Raw genomic sequence first — 16,776 nt, 5'->3', positions numbered from 1 at the left:
CCTCGCTGTGGGCTGCTCCGCAGCCGGGAAGGCCCCTTTTGCCTGAGTCCTGCCTGGGATGGGTCCTCCAGGACCCGCAGCCACATCTCTGGGGACCCCGGGCTGTGGTGGTCTGGCTTGGTGTGCGGGGTGGCTCTGGAGGACTGGCTGTGTGAGCAGGCTCCCCGCGGAGACCAAGCCGGGCCTCCTCCTCGCATGTGGCCTGCTCTGCGACCCCGTCTCCCCTTCCCATTCCCTGCACACGTGTGCAGCTGCATCTGTGCTGAGTCTGTGCTCCTCCAGGAGAAATAAACTCTACGTCTGACCATCAGACTGCTTGAAAACTCTTTCCTCCTTCATTTGAAAACCTATTTTCTCTTTAGAAAACGATAGATGTATTTTAATCCATGGCAAACACTGCACATTTCCATGTAATTCATTGTTTAATATACTGGCTTTTGAAAATAGACCACTCTAGATACACTTGGGCGCCTCAGGTGTGTCTGCAGACAGAGCTGCATGAGGGCAGGATGGCGGGGGGTGGGAAGTGCTGGACGGGCAGACACAACACACGGGGGGCATGGCTCGCCCCTCCCTGAGCCTGGGGGTTAGGGATCGGATGGCTGAAGGTGGGGGTGCCGGCACTGCTGGGTGAGGCGGCAAGATCCTTCCACCTGGTCACCTGTGAGCCAGAGCGCAGGTGTGCTGGCTGCCTGTGGTCCAGCCACGTCCTCCCCGGCTCCACACTCTGCTTGGGCATTGAGCCCACGCGGTTTACCCAGTGGGGCCTCTGTCTTCTGCTTCTCGCTCTGGAGCCCGGGCAGGGTGACGGGTGGGTCCCTGCATCTCCCAGCACATTACCGGGGCCATGTGAGTCCCATCCCCACCCCTACCCCTGTGCACTGGTGGGTAGGAACCCAGGTCATGCCAGTGCCGGCAGCTGCTTCTGACCACCGTGGCCACCCCCACTGCCCCCCAATCCCCAGCGAGGTGGGAGCCCTGGATGTTTGCCTCCTCGGGTATCCTGGGGGGGTGCTCCTCCCATGAGCCTCGAGCTCACCTTGGTGACTCAGAACAGCACCGGGGGTTCCCCAGCCAGTGGGGCACTGCGGGCACCCTTAAGCCAGTGTGCTTATTCTTGGGGTCCACCGGCAGGTTTCATGCAGAGTGCGTCCCCAGTTCTAGGTGCTGTGAGCTGTTTCCTAGACGGTGGCCACCGAGACCCTTCTGTCCAGAGTGAGAGAGACAGCATGGCCATGCTGCCAGGTCGTGAGATGTGGAGCCCTGGGCTGCCAGCTCTGTGCCACCCTGAGGAGAAGGTCCCGTCAGGGTGGGCCTCGGTCCCCAGCGCCCACGTTCAGAGGCCTGTCAGAGCCCGAGGGCTGGAGGCCTTTGGACGGACGCATGCCCACGCAGGGCACAGCCTTCCCGCATGGCCTGCCGTGGATTTGGTCCTGTTAACCTGTTTGGTATCCAGCAAAACCCTGGGCGGTGATGGGCACGTCCTGCCCCAGGGAGCACCGGCTGGGTGTGGGTGTGAGTCCTTGGCCCCGATGGAGCCAGTGTCAGGTCCAAGGACGGCGTCTAGGGCTCTACAGAGGGCTCAGGGCTCACTCAGCCAGGGGGCTGAGACGCCCCTGTCCACGTGGATGGGTGTGGTAAAGGCGTGGGAGTCACCCCGAAGGGCCCTGTGTTCCTAGGGAAAGAGCAAAGTGTTCAAGGCCGAGGAGAGGAGCCGTGGCAGCGCGGACGGTGGTGGTGGGCCCCGGCCCAGCACCCTGTCGCCCCAGGTGTCGGGCGGGGTGGGTCCTGGCCTTGCCCCCGGCTGAGCGCTCAGCGGGGTGTCAACCTGGGTGCAGGCTTGGCCCTGTGGGACCTGCAATCGGGCGCTGGGCTGAGAGAAGTGTGTCCTTCCGCCCCCACCCCCAGCCAGGCGCTGGGCAGGCTTCCCCCTCCTGTTGCCCAGCCGAGCTGGGTGGTGGGGCCTGGGTCAGGGTCCTGGTTGAGTCTCTCCCTTACCCTCCCTGAGGAGCCCTCGCCACCATCCTGGCCCCACTGGGGGCTCAGCCCAAGGAGCACTGGACGGGGCGGGAAGCCCTCCATCCTGGGGGTGTGTACCGCCGCCCCGCCCCTCCCCCCCACCCCAGGCATGTCCAGACCCCAGAGCGGGAGGGACCCGCAGTCACTTCTCCGCGGATCCAGGAAGTGCTGCCACGCAGCCCACCCGCCAGGGGTCGCTGTGGCCTAGTAACTCGGCTTCCATGGAAACCAGAGGCCTGTCTCAAGGGCCACGCCCTCCACTGGGTAGTGCAGGCGGCCAGACCGCATGCCCTCCGGGTGGCCCCGAGTCCCAGGAGCCCCTCTGCCCCTGTCCGCCCGCCCCCCAGCCACAGCCTTGGCGTGTCTCACCTGCTAAGGCCAGGTAAGGTGGGAGCCCCGGGCTAGGGACACCTGGGGAGGCCCGCCTGGCTCCGCAGTGGGCCGCGGCCTGTGCCCAGGGCGTCAGGGCCTCCTGGGGCAGCTGTGCCGGTCTCCGCAGCCCGGACCCCAGCCCCGTGCGCCTGCTCCAGGCGCCTCCCCGCCCCTGTCCCTCCTTTGCACTTTGTCCATCAGCCATCTCCTCCCCAGCAGGAGCTTGGCCCTTCCATCTGGGCGGCAGAGGGGCACCCCCACTGCTCACTCCTACCTTCCTGGGCCGACGGTGGCTGGTGGACTTTCTCGGGGACATGTGGGCTCTCGAGGGTCCCGGGAGGGCAGCCCTCAGCCAGGGCTCTCTTCAGAACCCTCTTTCCAGCACAGCACCCCGGCCTTGCCCTGGCCAGGATGGACCTGAGTGGACCTCCCTCAAGATGTCCCGGGCTCCCGCCTCCATCTGGCCGGCTCCACGGCCTCCCCGGGGCTGACCGAGCTGGCCCAACACCCGTCCCCAGGCCCCGGCATGGGTGAGGATGACTCCGGCCTCCTGGCTGCTGGCCCTGGGTCTCTGCTTCGTGTCCGTCCCCTTGCGTCCCCTTCTCCGTGTCTCCCCTGAGTGCCCCGCAGGTGGTCCACGCCACCCGACCTCTGGGTGTCTCCCAGTGGGACCCACGGGCTGCTGGTGGCTGGTAGTACGACCCCGCCACCTCTGCCGGGGCAGCCCTGCCCACACCCCCGCCCCCAGGTCTGCCCGCCTGGGTTCCATGTGACCCCCCCCAACCCAGCCTGTGCTGCCATGGGCTGGAGTCTTGGCATCCAATAGGTGCTCAACAGAGATCTGCTGAGTGAGGGGCTTCGAGCCGGCACCCACCCCCATCGCAGACTGGGGGCTGAGGTTGGGGGAGCCGCAGGTGAACCAGGGCTTCTGCTGGGCTGTCCCCTGACTTGCCCTTGGGGGCCCAGGCAGCCTCCACGAAGGGCGCCGAGTGGGATGGGGTTCCCAGGGCCGGCGGGGGCCTCGCGAGGGCCCAGCAGGTCTGGAGGCTGAGGCCAGACTGTGACCCTGGGGGTGGCCAAGGGGTCAGGCCACACCAGGGCTGTTGGGAGCCCTGCCGGCCCCCCAAAGGAGCGTCCTTCTCCTGATGTGGAGCCTTGAGGGCCAGGGCAGACCCGCCACTGGCCGGGGGCTGCCGGAGGGTCCTGGGAGGGGCTTTTGGGTCCCAGCTGCCGTGAGGGCTCCAGCATGGTGCCCCCAGGGAGGGGTTGGCTGTGCCGGTCAGAGTCACAGAATCCGGTCAGCCGAGGGGCCGGGCCTGTGATCCCCAGGGCAGCTTGAGAGGTGGGCAGTGAGGTTCCAGCTCCGGCCCCACGTGCAGGGTCTGGGGGACGTGGGACAGAGGACTGGGGCCAGCTAGTGCCAGGAGCGAGCGTCGTGTATAGGGCAGCCTGGCTCCTTTGGAAGTGGTCGCCCTCGAACTCTGGGGGATAGGGGGGTCCTCTGTGCTCCACCGCCTGCCAGGAGGGTCATGGGGAGGCTGGGAGAGCAGTCGCCACGGGCAGGCCCTGGCACAGAGGCCGTGACGCCTGCCCTCCCACCGCTTGGGCTGGGCCCTGGACACTGAGTCACAGGCCTGGGGCTGCCGCTGCCTCAGAGGAGCAAGTCCAGGCGGCGGAAGGAGCCTGGACCGCAGCCACCCTCCTGAGAAACGCCCATCCCGAGCCCGCAAGCTACCTGGGCGCCAGAGGGCCCGCGGCTGGGGCCACACCGCTCGCCAGCCTCTGTCCTGGAGGGTCTGAGCAGGGCTGGACAGGAGCGGGCCGTGCCCCGCGGTGTGTGTGGGCCCACGGGCCTCTTAACGCTCCAGACAGGTGCCCCAAATTGGGGCCAGCAACTGAGGAGCACAGCCCTGCCCCTCCCCACCGCCCCAGATCCAAAGGCAGACCAGCCCAACCGCATGGCTTCCTGGCCCTGGGGGCCAACTGGCAAGCCCGGGACAGGCCCAAGCGGAATGTCTGTTGAATGACTGAAGGACTGATTGTCTGGGAGGAGCTTCTAGTCCCGGCTGCTCCGCGTGGACCCTGGGAGCCCTGGACAGGCCCCTTTCCTCGCAAATGTCTCCGCTTTCCACCCCGACCTTGTCACACTGCCCGGGTGGGACGTGTGTGGCCGGGCAGCTCCCTGTGAGGCGTGAGGCTGACCCGCTGTGGGGGCTCCCCCTGCCACCTCCCCCACAGGCTGGGAGGGGTGGTCAGGGGAGCCGGACCCCATGTTTCTGGGCTGGAGCCCCCTCCTCCAGCCTGTCCACTGGGGGCCGGGCCGAGGCGCCTTCCCCCGCACCCCAGACATCGGCGGGTCCTTGGCTCAGACTCACCGAGACCACCCCAGACACGCTGTGCCTCCCCACCAACACCTGGCCTGATTGGGGCCTGGAGTCCCACCTGTCGCCCTGAGCCTGGCACCCGCTGTGGGGGCCCCCCCCCTGGACTTGCTCCTCTGAGGCAGCGTGTCAGGGCTGAGGCGCCCACCCAGTGCCCTGTGCCCTGTGCACACCCGCCTGGCTCCTGGGGACCGCACCTCTGCCCCGCCAGGCCCCCCCCCCCGCCCCAGGACCAGCCAGGGGGACAGGGCAGTGACGACCACCTAGGGTGGTGGGTGGGGAGGTGTGGCTGCCCACCAAAGCGTCTGGAAGCTTCCAAGGCAGTCCCAGGAAGCCTGGAGCTCCTGGGGGTGAGGCAGGTATTTGGAGTCAGGGCCTGGCTGCTCTGAGCAGTGAGAGGGCAGGTTGGAGGAAGGGGCGCTTGGCCTGTGGTCTTGCCGGCTAAGCGGGAGAGCGTGGAGGGGGACCCGGCAGGGGCTCGGGGTCTTGGAGGCTGAGACGCACCCCAGTCAGCCGCCGGCACGTGGACCACGGTGGGGCCAGGTCGGGAGGGCCCTGTGGGCCCCCTGCCCTATCCTCGCCTGGGGACCACGGCCCTGAGAAGCCAGCCGCGCGGCCCATGGGTGCAGACCCCAAGTGCTTGCGGAGGGCCTTGCTCCCAGGGTCCAGCCTGCCTGCAACAGCCCCACCCAGCGCTCCGCGCTCCCGAGCCCAGAAGTGCGCACCTCCCCGGAGCCCCCGTCACAACCACCTGCCCTACGCCCCTTGGCTACAGACAGCCTCCCCCAGGGAAGGAGAACAAGGGGCTGGGGGTGGGGCGGAGGGGAGCTGCCCGCCTCTGAGCTCCTCCCGCAGAGGCCCTGCTGGGTGAGCCGTCCCCAATCTCCCAGCTGCACTGGACCCAGGCAGGGAGCCCCGGGCGTCCCCTTGCCAGATGAGGGGCCCCGCTGGTTCCAGCACACCGAGTCCCCCAGGCCAGGCACCCCCAGACCTCACCCCCAGCACTCAGGATGGCAGCTACCCTCGCCCTGCCCGCTCCCCGGAGCCTGCTGCCTGCCTTGGCCTGGGACCCTCCTCAGGGTATCTGCTGAGTAATCCCTGGAGCACAGGCCGAGGGGCCACAGGGCAGAGGTTGCTGCCCCCGGGACGCACGGGGTGGAGGGGGTGGTGGCGCGGGAACCCCTTGGCAGGGTCTGAGCAAAGAGGGTGGCTGGGATCTCCCGCTAGGGCGGGCAGGTGGGTGACAGCCTCTCTCCTCTCCCCGTGACAGCAGGCAGGGCCCGAGGCAGGCGACACCCCCCGGTCAGCGCAGTCGCAGATGTGGACCGAGTCACTGGCGCGCCGTCTGGGCCGGCCGGCAGCATCCCGGGGGTGCGGACGGCCCCCTGGAGGCCACGGGCCAGTGGCGCCCCAACGTTGGCTTGCCCCACCCTGAGCCCCGTCCCCGGGGGAACCGCCAAGCCCAAGGCTAGCCCACACCACGCCACCTTTGTCTGAGGCTGCCGCCCACCGGCCCATCCCTGCGGACCCTGCACCCAGGCTGCTGGCCGGGACACATGCGTGGAGAGCAGTGGTCTTGAGGGAGGGCAGCTGAGCCCCCCTCGAGGGCCTCAGACAGGCCAGGTCAGCCGCCCCCGGGGGCCTGGCCTCAGACGCCCGCCAGGGCTGGCTCAGAGGGCTGGTGGTCCTGCCCCTGCTGCTTGGTGCCCAGCCTTCCCGCAATAAAGTGTCAGAGCGGACCCGACTGTTGGCCTCGTGCTGGGTCCTGGGGCATGGGCCCTCCTCCAGGGAGCCGTGGCCCCCGTGGCCCCAGGCACGTCGTGGGGGACCAGCTCAGGGGGGCTGGATCAGAGGCAGGCAGGAAAACAAGGTTGACCTAAGGGGGCGTGGGGCCCAGCGTGTGGGCAGCCGGCTGAGGTCCTGCCCTGTCCAGGACCACTTGTCGTCTGGCAGGGCCAGAAGAGTGGTCTGGCAGGGCCAGTCTGTGCAGTGACCATGTCGGGGGAGCCCTGCCTGCCCAAGAAGGCCTGGGAAAGGGTGGCAGCCTGTGCAAAGGCCCTGAGGCCGGGGTCCGGAGGGGACAGGGGTGGCAGCCAGGCCAGGGGGCAGGGCGTGGGGTGGAGGGAGGCAGAGATGGTGCCACGGGCCCAGGTCCTGGGCGGACGGAGCCTGTGCAGAGCGCCCTGCCCACAGAGACGTGCTCCAGGCTTGCAGAAGGGCCCTAAGCCTCAGCACCCCCGGGGCCGCGCCCTGAGCTGGGCCCGAGGGTGCCCACATGGAAGAGGGCCGGTGCCTACCGCCTCCAAGCTGGGTGCCCCCCATTTCTGCACTCCCTCTCTCTGCCCAGAGGGCAAACGGGGGCCCAGAGGGCGATTTGGAGTGCCCAGCGAGGTGGCTGCAGCACCAGGCCAATCCCCCCAGACCAGCCCTTCCCTTCGCCCCGTGTCGGCAGCTGAGCCAGCTCACAGGGATCAGGGCCCCCTGGCCTCCGTGACCCCCTCAAACTGCTGAAGAGGGTCCCCGAGCAGCTCTGCCTGCGGCTGCAGTCACAAACCACAGGCCGGCTGGGGTGATGACTCCATGTCTGGGGGGCAACACCCCGTCCCCGTTCATGGGTCAGGGAGTGAAGTGCCCCCAGGCCAGGGCAGGGCCCCAAGCCGGGTCTCAGTGGGCCCGGGTGCCTGGCCAGGGGCTGGGGATGGAAGAGGCGGGACGGCACGGGTGGTCCTGGTCCTGGTCCTGGGCTTCCTGAGGCAGCGCCCCTGTGGGTCCAGGAGCTGTTGGGGCAGGGGGCTGGGGGCAGGCCTCCTCCCTGCTCCCCTCGCATGGGAGGCCCCAGCCCAGGCTCGCCCTGGGAGGGGACAGACGGAAGTGCTGTGGAGGACAGCGGCGGAAGTCCCTGTCCGGGGCCTTGTCCTCAACTCCCACCCCAGTGCGCACACGCTCCTCTGCGCCGGGCCTCCTGCTGGCCATGGGGCCGCGCCAAAGGGCCCAGCACGTACAGCTGCTCTGGTTAGTACAGCTCATAAGTACACAGCGGCCAGCCCTCTGGCTGGGTGGGGACCGGAAGCTGGGACTGGGGGGTCCAGGCCCCTTCCTTCCACGTCATCCTGGAAGACTTCCTGGAGGAGGTGTCTATGCTGCGCCTGCAGGACGCGGTCAGGGCTAGGAGGAGCATGGCGGAGGCGAGAGGGGACCGCCGGCCCAGGCAGCGTGAGCTGGGCGGCAGATATGGCGGACGTGCGGACCTCCCGGCACGGGAGGCAGCCAGGGTTAATCATTTGCCGGCAGCCTTGACCCTCACCCTGCTCCCGCGTCCCGCTGCTCCTCACGCCAGCCCAGGAGGAGCCATGGGGTGCTGGGCCCGGGTCGCCAGCCCCTGCCCCCCGCCTGGGCTGGCCCTGCTGCTGCTGCTGCTGCTGCTGCCTTGCGGGGCGCAGCTCCAGTCTGCCAGGGTGAGTGCTGATCCTGCAGCTCTGTGACCACGGGCTCCCCTGGGCCAACTCCGGGTCCTGGGGTGAGGCCAGGGCAGGGTGTGGGACAGGGTGAGGGGCCCACCATGGGGAAAGTGGACCTTCGGGGCCGAGGTGGGCATGTTGGGCGGGCCTGGGGGACAGGAGGCCGAGGGCTCCAACTTGCTGGTCCCTGCCCTCTGGGCCTGTTGGGTCCACGTGTCTGAGGTTATGGGGGGGCTCTGAAAGCCACACAGCTGCTCTCGTCCAACCCCACCCCCCAGGATTCAAGCCCGGATGGCAGTGATGCTGGTGTCCCGGCTCCTTGGACTGGGCGGGCGGGGAGGGGACAGTGTTCAGCTGAGACCGGTGTCCCCTGGCCCCCCCTCCAAGGCCTGAGGATGCCGACGTGCAAATGGAGGCAGGTCCTTGTGTGAGGGGCCCACCCCACACCCCCCATCACAGCCCTCTCGGCCCTTCCCAGAGCCAAAGGGAGCCCCCAGGACACAACAGCACGATGACTCCTGTGACCCCTGTAACCTCAGTGACCCCCAGCACTGCAGCCGTGGGAGCACCCCAGACAGAGGGGCCCCCTGGTGGAGGGCTCACCCCCCTGCCCAGGGGAGCCCCCTCCAACAGCCCTGGGGGCACAGGTGCGTTAGGAGGGCTTCTTGGAGGAGGCGGCGGGTGACCCCCAGACGGGGCTCTGGGGGCACCAGCGCAGCCCCGGGCGGTGGAGTGGGGTGGGTGATGGGGGTCAGGAGGCGCCCGGCGCGGGAGCCCTTGACCCCCATTTCCCCCCAGCAGTGCTCACCGAGGCCGGGCAGCCCTGCAGCTTCCCATTCCGCTACGGTGGCCGCATGCTGCACTCCTGCACCACAGAGGGAGGCGCCCACAGGAAGTGGTGGGTCCCGGTCCCCGCGGCCCCGAGTCCACCCTGGAGGCCCTCCCACCCTCTGCCCTCCCAACTCCGGCCTGAGCCCGGCACGCAGCAGGTGGAGTGAATGAACGAGGGCTTGAGCAGGAGAGCGCTCCAGAGCGGCCAGCCAGCCAGCCTGAGTTGGGGTCGGGACGAGCCGGTCTCTGGGCGCCCTCCCCCATCAGCGCACGCCTCACCCCCAGGTGTGCCACGACTCACAACTACGATCGGGACAGGGCCTGGGGCTACTGTGTGCAGGACCCCGCTCCCCGGGGGGGCCCAGGTGGGTGCCTGGGGGTCTGGAGCCGGGGGTGGGGGTGATCTCTTGGGGGGAGTCAGAGCTGGAGTGGGGGGTCCTGTCCTGTGCTCATCCCACTGCAGGCCTGGGGGCTGGAGGAGTGGGGAGTGGGGAGCACCCGCCCACCCACAAGGCAGGGTCCCACCCTCTCTGGGGTCCACAGAGCTGCTCTAGCTATTGCTGGGGCCACGCCACCCCCTGCTGGTCAGGCTGGGCCCAGCAGGGCCAGAGAGGTCCCCGTGCAGGGAGCAAGGCTGGGAGACCTGCTCGGGGGGCCAGGGCGCTCCAGGGGCAGTGTGCTGCCTGTCGGGGTCCGGCTCTCAGGGTGTTGGATGCGGAGCCAGAGACCTCTGCCCAGGTTCTGAGAGCTGGGCAGGGGTGGGGTGGCGAGGGTGGAGGCCTGCAGGGCACACACGCCCCGAGGAGCCTTAGAAGGGGCATCTTGAAGGCAGCAGGCCCTTGGCAAGCAAGGGGCGTCACGGTGTGGGTCGGGGGCCCGAAGCCTGTGGGGCTCTCAGACGCCCCCCTCCCTCGCGCGTGTGCCCAGCCCTCCGGGACCCCTGTGCCTCTGGCCCCTGCCTCCACGGGGGCTCCTGCTCCAGCACGCAGGACCCCGAGTCGCACCACTGCACCTGCCCTGCGGCCTTCACCGGCCAGGACTGTGGTACAGGTAAGCGGGGCAGCGGGGCGGCAGGGCGCCGGCCACAGGCGCGAACAGTGGCTCACTGTGCCCCCTGACCCCCCACCCCAGAGAAGTGCTTTGACGAGAGCCGCTACGAGTACCTGGAGCCGGGTGAGCGCTGGGCCCGCGTACACCAGGGCCGCGTGGAGCAGTGCGAGTGCGCGGGGGGCCAGATCCGCTGTGAGGGGACCCGCCACACAGGTACTCGAGGGCGCGGCCCGGCGGGGTGGGCCACGTCACTGAGCCTGCGCTCTGGGAAGGGGTTTCCCAGGGCCACCAGGGAGGGGCACCGGGGTGGGAACCAGGCCTAGACACCCCACCCCCACCCCCCGCTTGGGGCCAAGGCCTAGCTCCTGAGTGCTCCCCCCAGCTTGTCTGAGCAGCCCCTGCCTGAACGGGGGCTCCTGCCACCTGATCGTGGCCACCGGGACCACCGTCTGTGCCTGCCCCCCAGACTACGCTGGGCGACTCTGCAACATCGGTGAGTTGCCCAGCCTCAGAGCGGTGTGGGCCCCACGTCCCGCGGCCCAGGCTCACCGCACTCCCACCGCCCACAGTGCCCGCCCAGCGCTGCTTCGTGGGGACTGGCACCGAGTACCGAGGCGTGGCCAGCACAGCGGCCTCAGGCCTCAGCTGCCTGGCCTGGAACTCCGACCTGCTCTACCAGGAGCTGCACGTGGACTCCGTGGGTGCCGCGGCCCTCCTGGGCCTGGGCCCCCACGCCTACTGCCGGTCAGCACTGTCCCCACGGTCCTGACCCCTCTGCTCGGGAGGCTGCTCAGGGAGCGGAGCCTGGGGCCAGGGCTCAGAACCACCTGCAGGAGCAGAGGCTTCTGGGGGGGGTCAGAAACCCCCCACCCCCACAGCAGGCATCCTCATCTCCCCCCTTGCTTCTGCGGGGCCATGACCCCCGCCCACCAGCTTGTCCCTGTCCACCAGGAACCCAGACAAGGACGAGAGGCCCTGGTGCTACGTGGTGAAGGACAGCGCCCTCTCCTGGGAGTACTGCCGCCTAGCGGCCTGCGGTGCGCGCAGCTGGAGGTGGTCTCGGGAGGAGCAGGGTGGGCACCGGGCTGGCCCCACCCCACTGGGGTCTTCCCACTACACCCCCATGTGTGGCTGCCTCTCCCCGGAGGACCACGGGCCCATCTGAGAGATGGGGAGACTGAGGCTCACCACAACAGGGCTGGACCAAGGCCATGCAGTGGGTCGGCATCAGAGGTCAGGGGGCCCAGGCATTCTGCACTGTGCCCGGATGGTCCCCACAGACAAAGATACAGCTGGGTGTCCCTGGGGTCAGCCCCTGGTGGGTAGGTGGCTCCAAGAGGCCAGCCTGCCCTCTGACCCATCCTGGGTTGGCTCTGGGGTCCCAGGCTGCTGGAAGGGACAGGAACCCCTGCCAGGCCTGCTGGGCCACCCTGGCTTCTGCAAAGCCTGTGATCAGGCACAGTTCTCCTCATCCTGCAGATGAGGAAAACAGGCTCAGAGTTAAGTCCTGTGCCCCGCGCCACCACCCCCCACCCAAGGGCAGAGCTGGGCGTGAGCTGGGCTCCTCTTTCAGAGGAGCTGCCTAGGCTGGGGCTGGAGGCAGGTGAACCACTGGGGGCCTAGAGAATCCTGGACACAGCCAGGACCTGCGGCGTGATCCAGTGATCTGTGTCCCCAGAATCCCTTGCCAGGATTCAGCCCCCGCCCACCGAGGCCCTGCTGACCCTGCCTGGGCCCACAGCCGCTGGACCAGCTGGACGCCAGACCTGCGGCAAGAGACACAAGAAGAGGACCTTCCTGCGGCCCCGCATTATCGGCGGCTCCTCCTCGCTGCCCGGCTCCCATCCCTGGCTGGCCGCCATCTACATCGGGAACAACTTCTGTGCGGGGAGCCTCGTCCACACCTGCTGGGTGGTGTCTGCCGCCCACTGCTTCTCCAATAGGTGAGCGGCCCTGGGCCCCAGTGTCCATGATCCACCCCGGTGTCCCCCCTTCAACCATCCACCTCTCCGCCCGCCCGCCCGGCCCTACACGCGGCGTCCCGGCTCCACCGCCAGCCATCCGCGCACACGCCCGCAGCTCCTAAGCATCACCCGCGCGTCCCCACCTTACCCATGTAAGCCCCGTCCTTCGGTCCCTCCGCTCCCCGTCGCCCCTCTGACTCAGGTGGGTTTCCGCGCTCAGCCCGGTGCTGGGCCCGGAGACTGCGAGAGCCGCTGCGCTCCTGCCCCGGGGCGCAGTCCCCAGTCTCTGTGGCGGGTCCTCTCCCGGGAGCTCCCTAGTCTGGAGCTTGGGGCGCGGCGGGGCGGGGCGTGGATGGGTGGCGCGCCTGCGCGGCAGGGCGGTGGGCGAGGCCAGCCTTGAGGCCCCGCCCCGGCCCCGCCTCTGCCCAGAAGGAGCAGGTGGCCCCATGTAGGGGCCTCGAGAGCCTGAGGTCCTGCCCACTCGGCTCCTCCGGGTGGGCAAGGACGGCTGGGGCTGGCATCCGGGGTCGGGGTCAGGGGTGTGAGGCCCACGACCACACCCAAGGGGTAGGGGCAGCAAGCTCAGAGCTGGGAAAGGCCTGCCCATCCACCTCTCCTAAATTTTCTACCTTGAGGGGAAGAGGCTCTCTCCCGGGGGAAGGGTCCAGTGTCATCCCAGGGGTCAGGGGCTTGGGGCAGGCTGGGGTCTGGCTGCATGAGAGTCCGGAATGAGCAACGCCCCCCAGTCACCCTAAGGACTGCACCGCGGGGGTGGGGGCATTGGGCACCAGCCCTGTGCCGAGTGCTTGTGGCCTGGGCTGCCTCCTTCCCTGCCGAACCTGTGAAAAGCCGCCTGGAGCCTCCCCTGTACGCACTGGGGTGGGGGTGGTTAACAGGCTGGAGGAGGGGAGCTGGCATGCTCTCCTCATATCACAGGAGGGGCCCAGCTGGGTGAAGGTACCCACCCTCTGCAGGTGGGGCCCCAGCGCAGTGGTCCCAGAACTGGGCCAAGCAGGTGGCTGGAACAGGGCGTTCATGGGCAGGTGTGATGGGGGTCAGCAGGTGAGAGGAGTGCTCAGGCTCCTGGACCCCCGGGTGACCTCATAGGAAGGTCTGCTTCCAGGCCAGGGGCACCGGGCAGAACTGTGCCCCAACCTGGACCTGCACCAGCTTGGGCCCCATTCAGCACCGAGCCCACCTGGACACATGAGAGGCCCCCGACTCGTGGGGGCCTTGGCCTTCTTAGAGGTGGTGCTGCCAGGACTGTGGGTGTGGCCGTAGCCTGCCACACCCACCACACCCCTGCTCAGGTCTTCCCAGGGTTTGGGGGCGGGGGCACTGCACAGTGTCGGAGGAGGGGCGAGCAGACCTCAGGGGCCTGAGGGTCATGCGCCACCAGCCCCTGCCGCACAGCCCCCCCAGGGAAAGCGTCTCCGTGGTCTTGGGCCAGCACTTCTTCAACCGCACGACGGATGTGACACAGACGTTTGGCATCGAGAAGTACATCCCGTACCCGCTGTACTCGGTGTTCAACCCCAGTGACCACGACCTCGGTGAGGCTCCGCCCGAGGCTGTGTGCTGGGAGCGGGAGCCAGGCAGGCCTGGGGGAGTCCTCAGCCTCTCCCGGGAGGGATGGGAGAGACGGGGGCTGGGGGAGGGCGGAGGGAGGGAGAAGGTGAGAGGGGGAAGGTTGCCTGCAGTCCCCCTCCGGGGCCTCCCAGGACACAGTCCCCACGGCCCAGCGGGCGGCACCCCGTGTGACTCCGGGGCCACCTTCGGCTGTCACGGGCCCCCTCGTGGTAGGCTGACCTCCGACCTCTCTCCTGCCCAGTCCTGATCCGGCTGGAGAAGAAAGGGGAGCGCTGCGCCGTCCGCTCCCAGTTCGTCCAGCCCATCTGTCTGCCCGAGCCTGGCAGCTCCTTCCCCCCGGGACACAAGTGCCAGATAGCAGGCTGGGGCCACCAGGATGAGAGTGAGTGCGGGCAGGGGGCCAGGGTCGTGCCCCCAGGAGCGGTGGCCCGACCCAGCCTGAGCACCCCCGCCCCCCGTGTCGGCCCGCAGACGTGAGCGGCTACTCCCCCTCGCTGCGGGAGGCGTTGGTGCCATTGGTCGCAGACCACAAGTGCAGCAGCCCTGAGGTGTATGGGGCCGACATCAGCCCGAACATGCTGTGTGCCGGCTACTTCGACTGCAGGTCGGACGCCTGCCAGGTTAGCCTGGACAGCCCACCGCCCCAGAGCCTGGAGCTGAAAGCGGCCAGACCAGCGGGGCCAGCCAGGAAGTGGGGCCAGAGGCCCACCTCCCAGTCGGTGGCCACCCCAGGGTGGGTTCTCGTCCCTGCCAGATCCCAAAGCCTGGGCACATCAAACTGAGGGCAGGACTGTCCACGTGACACCAAAGGCCAAAGCCCATCTCACCCTGCCTTCTCCCGAGTGGGCTCAGTTGGTCTGCCGATCCCAATAGCCCGGTTTCAAGGCTGCTCGGGGGGCTGCGCCTCAGGGCTGAGATGGGGAAACTGCTTTACTCCCCAGTTCACAGGTGGGGAGACACGCCGAGAGGGGTCTGCACGCTTTTCCTGGGTCACCCACCCGAGAAGTGGCAAAGGGTGCGGGGGCTCGCCCCTGGACCACGTGGTCCAGCAAACGCCTTGTGGAAGGTCAAGGATGGCTTCTCGGAGGAGGGGGCACTTGCACCTGTCCTGAGGGGTGAATAGCAGTTTGCCAGGAGGTGAAGAGGGCGTTTCCAGCAGGGTGCCAGCTGGTGGGTGGGTGGAGAGCCAGACTGAGGAGGGCACTGCTAGCTGTGGAGGTGAGAGGGAGGCAGGGCAGAGCCTGCGGAACGGCGGCCCGGGAGCCGGAGGCCTCACCACCTCTGGGGCTGGGGGAGAGTGAGCAGGACCGCTCCCTTGCTCGGGGTGCCTGTGTCGCCCGCCCCCACCCCAGGCTGCTGGGGGTCCACCTTGAGAATCTGCGTCCCAGGGCCGCTCCGGACCCCTGTGGAGGCACTTTCAGGGTCGGTGTGCCGGAGGCTGCGGTGAAGGGTGGTGGGCGGTTTCCAGGCGGGTCTCAGGCCCTAATGGGCCGCTCTGCACAGGGGGACTCCGGCGGGCCACTGGCCTGCGAGAAGAACGGCGTGGCCTACCTGTACGGCATCATCAGCTGGGGCGACGGCTGCGGGCGGCTCAACAAGCCTGGCGTCTACACCCGCGTGGCCAACTATGTGGATTGGATCAACGACCGGATTCGCCCCCACAAGCGGCCCGCGAGTCCCTCCTGAGCCCCCTCTGCCCCGGGGCCTTGTGTCCTGGTGTTCCCTCCTTGCTGCCAATAAAGATGTTTCCAAGACCCCGCCCACACTGCCGGCCCCTCTGCCTAAGCCCCCCAGCCCTGCCTTCCCTCCCAGGCCATGACCCCCCCACCCAGCTTTGTGGATGATGTGCCCTCGGGGCTGGGGGGCCCCCCGAGCCAGCACCCCAGCTGCCCTTCCACAGTGGAGAAGGGAGTCTGTGACCCCACCAGGAGGGGTCTGGCCCCACGGCCTGGAGACTCGGGTCAAGAGATGCAGGTGGGAACCTCTTCCCAGCCAGACTGCTCTCAGACCCTCCTCTGCCCTGCCCTGACCCCCAAACTGCTCCAGCCACCCGGCCTCCCTGTGTTCATGAAACCAACCAGGCCCCTTGCTCACCCTGCTCCCACCGCTGCCTAGAAAGTTCTGTCCCATGCTGCCCCTCCCCCTCCACTCAGTCTTTTGACGTCCTGGGAGGCCTGGTGGTCAGGTCCTTTCCAGTCCCTCCCCGTCGTCACGCACACAGGTAGGCACAGACCCCTCGCCTCTTGGCCCCGTCTCAGTCAGGACTGTGTTCAGACCTGACCGATGGGGCTGGAGAGCTCTGCTTCCCTCCCGTAGCAGGAAGTCCGACAGTGGTCACCACAGCCCCCTTTTCAGGAGAGGACGGTTTCCCCAGGGACCCCTTCTCCAGCGGATTTTGTGTTTCGCTCTGTCTGCCCGAATAGGGTCTCGTGGCCACACCCAGCTGCTGGGGAGGCTGGGAGGGCAGGGAACAGAGTTGTCAGGATAGGATCACCAGGTAGGCGCCCGGCCCCCTGGCGAAGCCAGAGGAAGAGAGAGGGCCACAGTGGGTGTCTGCCGCCCCAGCACGTGGGTGCGGCTCAGGGCCGTCAGTGGACTGGACTCGTGGGCCACAGCCGGGCTGGCAGAGGCCGGTGCCGGCCCCCCGGCCCCCGGAAGACACAGCAGCTCCCACTGGTGGACCCGGGCCCTCTGACCGCCCGCTCTCAGCCTCCAGGAACACTGTGGGTTCAGTGCCCCCAAACCTTTGCCTGGTGTGAGCTCTCCCCGACCTTGTTCCCTGTGGGTGTGGAGTGAGGATCTGTTAAAGAGGTGACGTGGGTCTACAGATGGTCTGACGTCAAGCCAACCTTGTATTCCTGGAGCAAGCTGTGCTGAGTCAGGGAGGGAGCCAGCTACCTTCTGTGGGCTGCTCTGGACTTCCTCCCCACCTTGCGCTGTGCCCCGTCTGCTGATCCCGATGGGCTGCATCAGCGGGCTCCTGTGCCCTCGGGTGAGGGGAGCCCAGCAGGGGAGAGGGTAGCATGAGATTGGGGTGCTGGTTTCCCTGGCTCCCTCTTCTGGGGTGACCTCAGTGTTACAGGTTGGATTGTGTCCTCCCCAAGTTCATAG

General features: G+C 68.4%; 2 protein-coding genes across 4 annotated transcripts in view; both read left to right on the top strand.

The window, feature by feature from the left end:
- The window catches only part of RGS12 (regulator of G protein signaling 12), a 119,770-nt gene extending 112,527 nt beyond the window's left edge, over positions 1 to 7,243 (top strand). Inside the window, 1 exon segment of the mRNA XM_070372783.1 lies at positions 6,043 to 7,243. Within this exon segment, the coding sequence (XP_070228884.1) occupies positions 6,043 to 6,269 (227 nt within the window). The 3' untranslated portion in view covers positions 6,270 to 7,243.
- Positions 7,244 to 7,288: 45 nt separating this feature from the next.
- Positions 7,289 to 15,413, top strand: HGFAC (HGF activator). 3 transcript variants are annotated; one of them, XM_005894442.3, is made up of 14 exons: positions 7,289 to 8,227; positions 8,709 to 8,877; positions 9,032 to 9,128; positions 9,347 to 9,426; positions 9,989 to 10,111; positions 10,193 to 10,324; positions 10,494 to 10,604; positions 10,681 to 10,855; positions 11,063 to 11,148; positions 11,790 to 12,054; positions 13,489 to 13,628; positions 13,907 to 14,047; positions 14,137 to 14,285; positions 15,169 to 15,413. In XM_005894442.3, the coding sequence occupies exons 1-14, from the start codon at positions 7,910 to 7,912 to the stop codon at positions 15,349 to 15,351; spliced, it is 2,169 nt and encodes a 722-aa protein (XP_005894504.1). In that variant the 5' UTR covers positions 7,289 to 7,909; the 3' UTR covers positions 15,352 to 15,413. The 3 variants fall into 3 exon arrangements, with proteins under 3 accessions (XP_005894504.1, XP_014333312.2, XP_070228885.1); XM_014477826.2 differs by having other exon boundaries at positions 9,029 to 9,128; XM_070372784.1 differs by having other exon boundaries at positions 9,029 to 9,128; positions 11,063 to 11,184.
- Positions 15,414 to 16,776: the final 1,363 nt, after the last annotated feature.

Source organism: Bos mutus, chromosome 6 (genome assembly GCF_027580195.1).
Source record: "Bos mutus isolate GX-2022 chromosome 6, NWIPB_WYAK_1.1, whole genome shotgun sequence".
NCBI classification, from domain to species: domain Eukaryota; kingdom Metazoa; phylum Chordata; class Mammalia; order Artiodactyla; family Bovidae; genus Bos; species Bos mutus.
The sequence above is the reverse complement of the archived record's forward strand: the minus strand, read 5'-3'. Positions and strand labels throughout refer to the sequence as shown.

What these genes read in the sequence shown, in the direction of transcription:
- HGFAC (XM_070372784.1), top strand. Translation starts at nt 7,910, where the DNA reads ATGCTGCGCCTGCAGGACGCGGTCAGGGCTAGGAGGAGCATGGCGGAG. An exon ending in TGAGGGGACCCGCCACACAG is followed by an intron (nt 10,325 to 10,493) that starts GTACTCGAGGGC and finishes TGCTCCCCCCAG; the next exon opens with CTTGTCTGAGCAGCCCCTGC. An exon ending in CTGGGGCCACCAGGATGAGA is followed by an intron (nt 14,048 to 14,136) that starts GTGAGTGCGGGC and finishes GTCGGCCCGCAG; the next exon opens with ACGTGAGCGGCTACTCCCCC.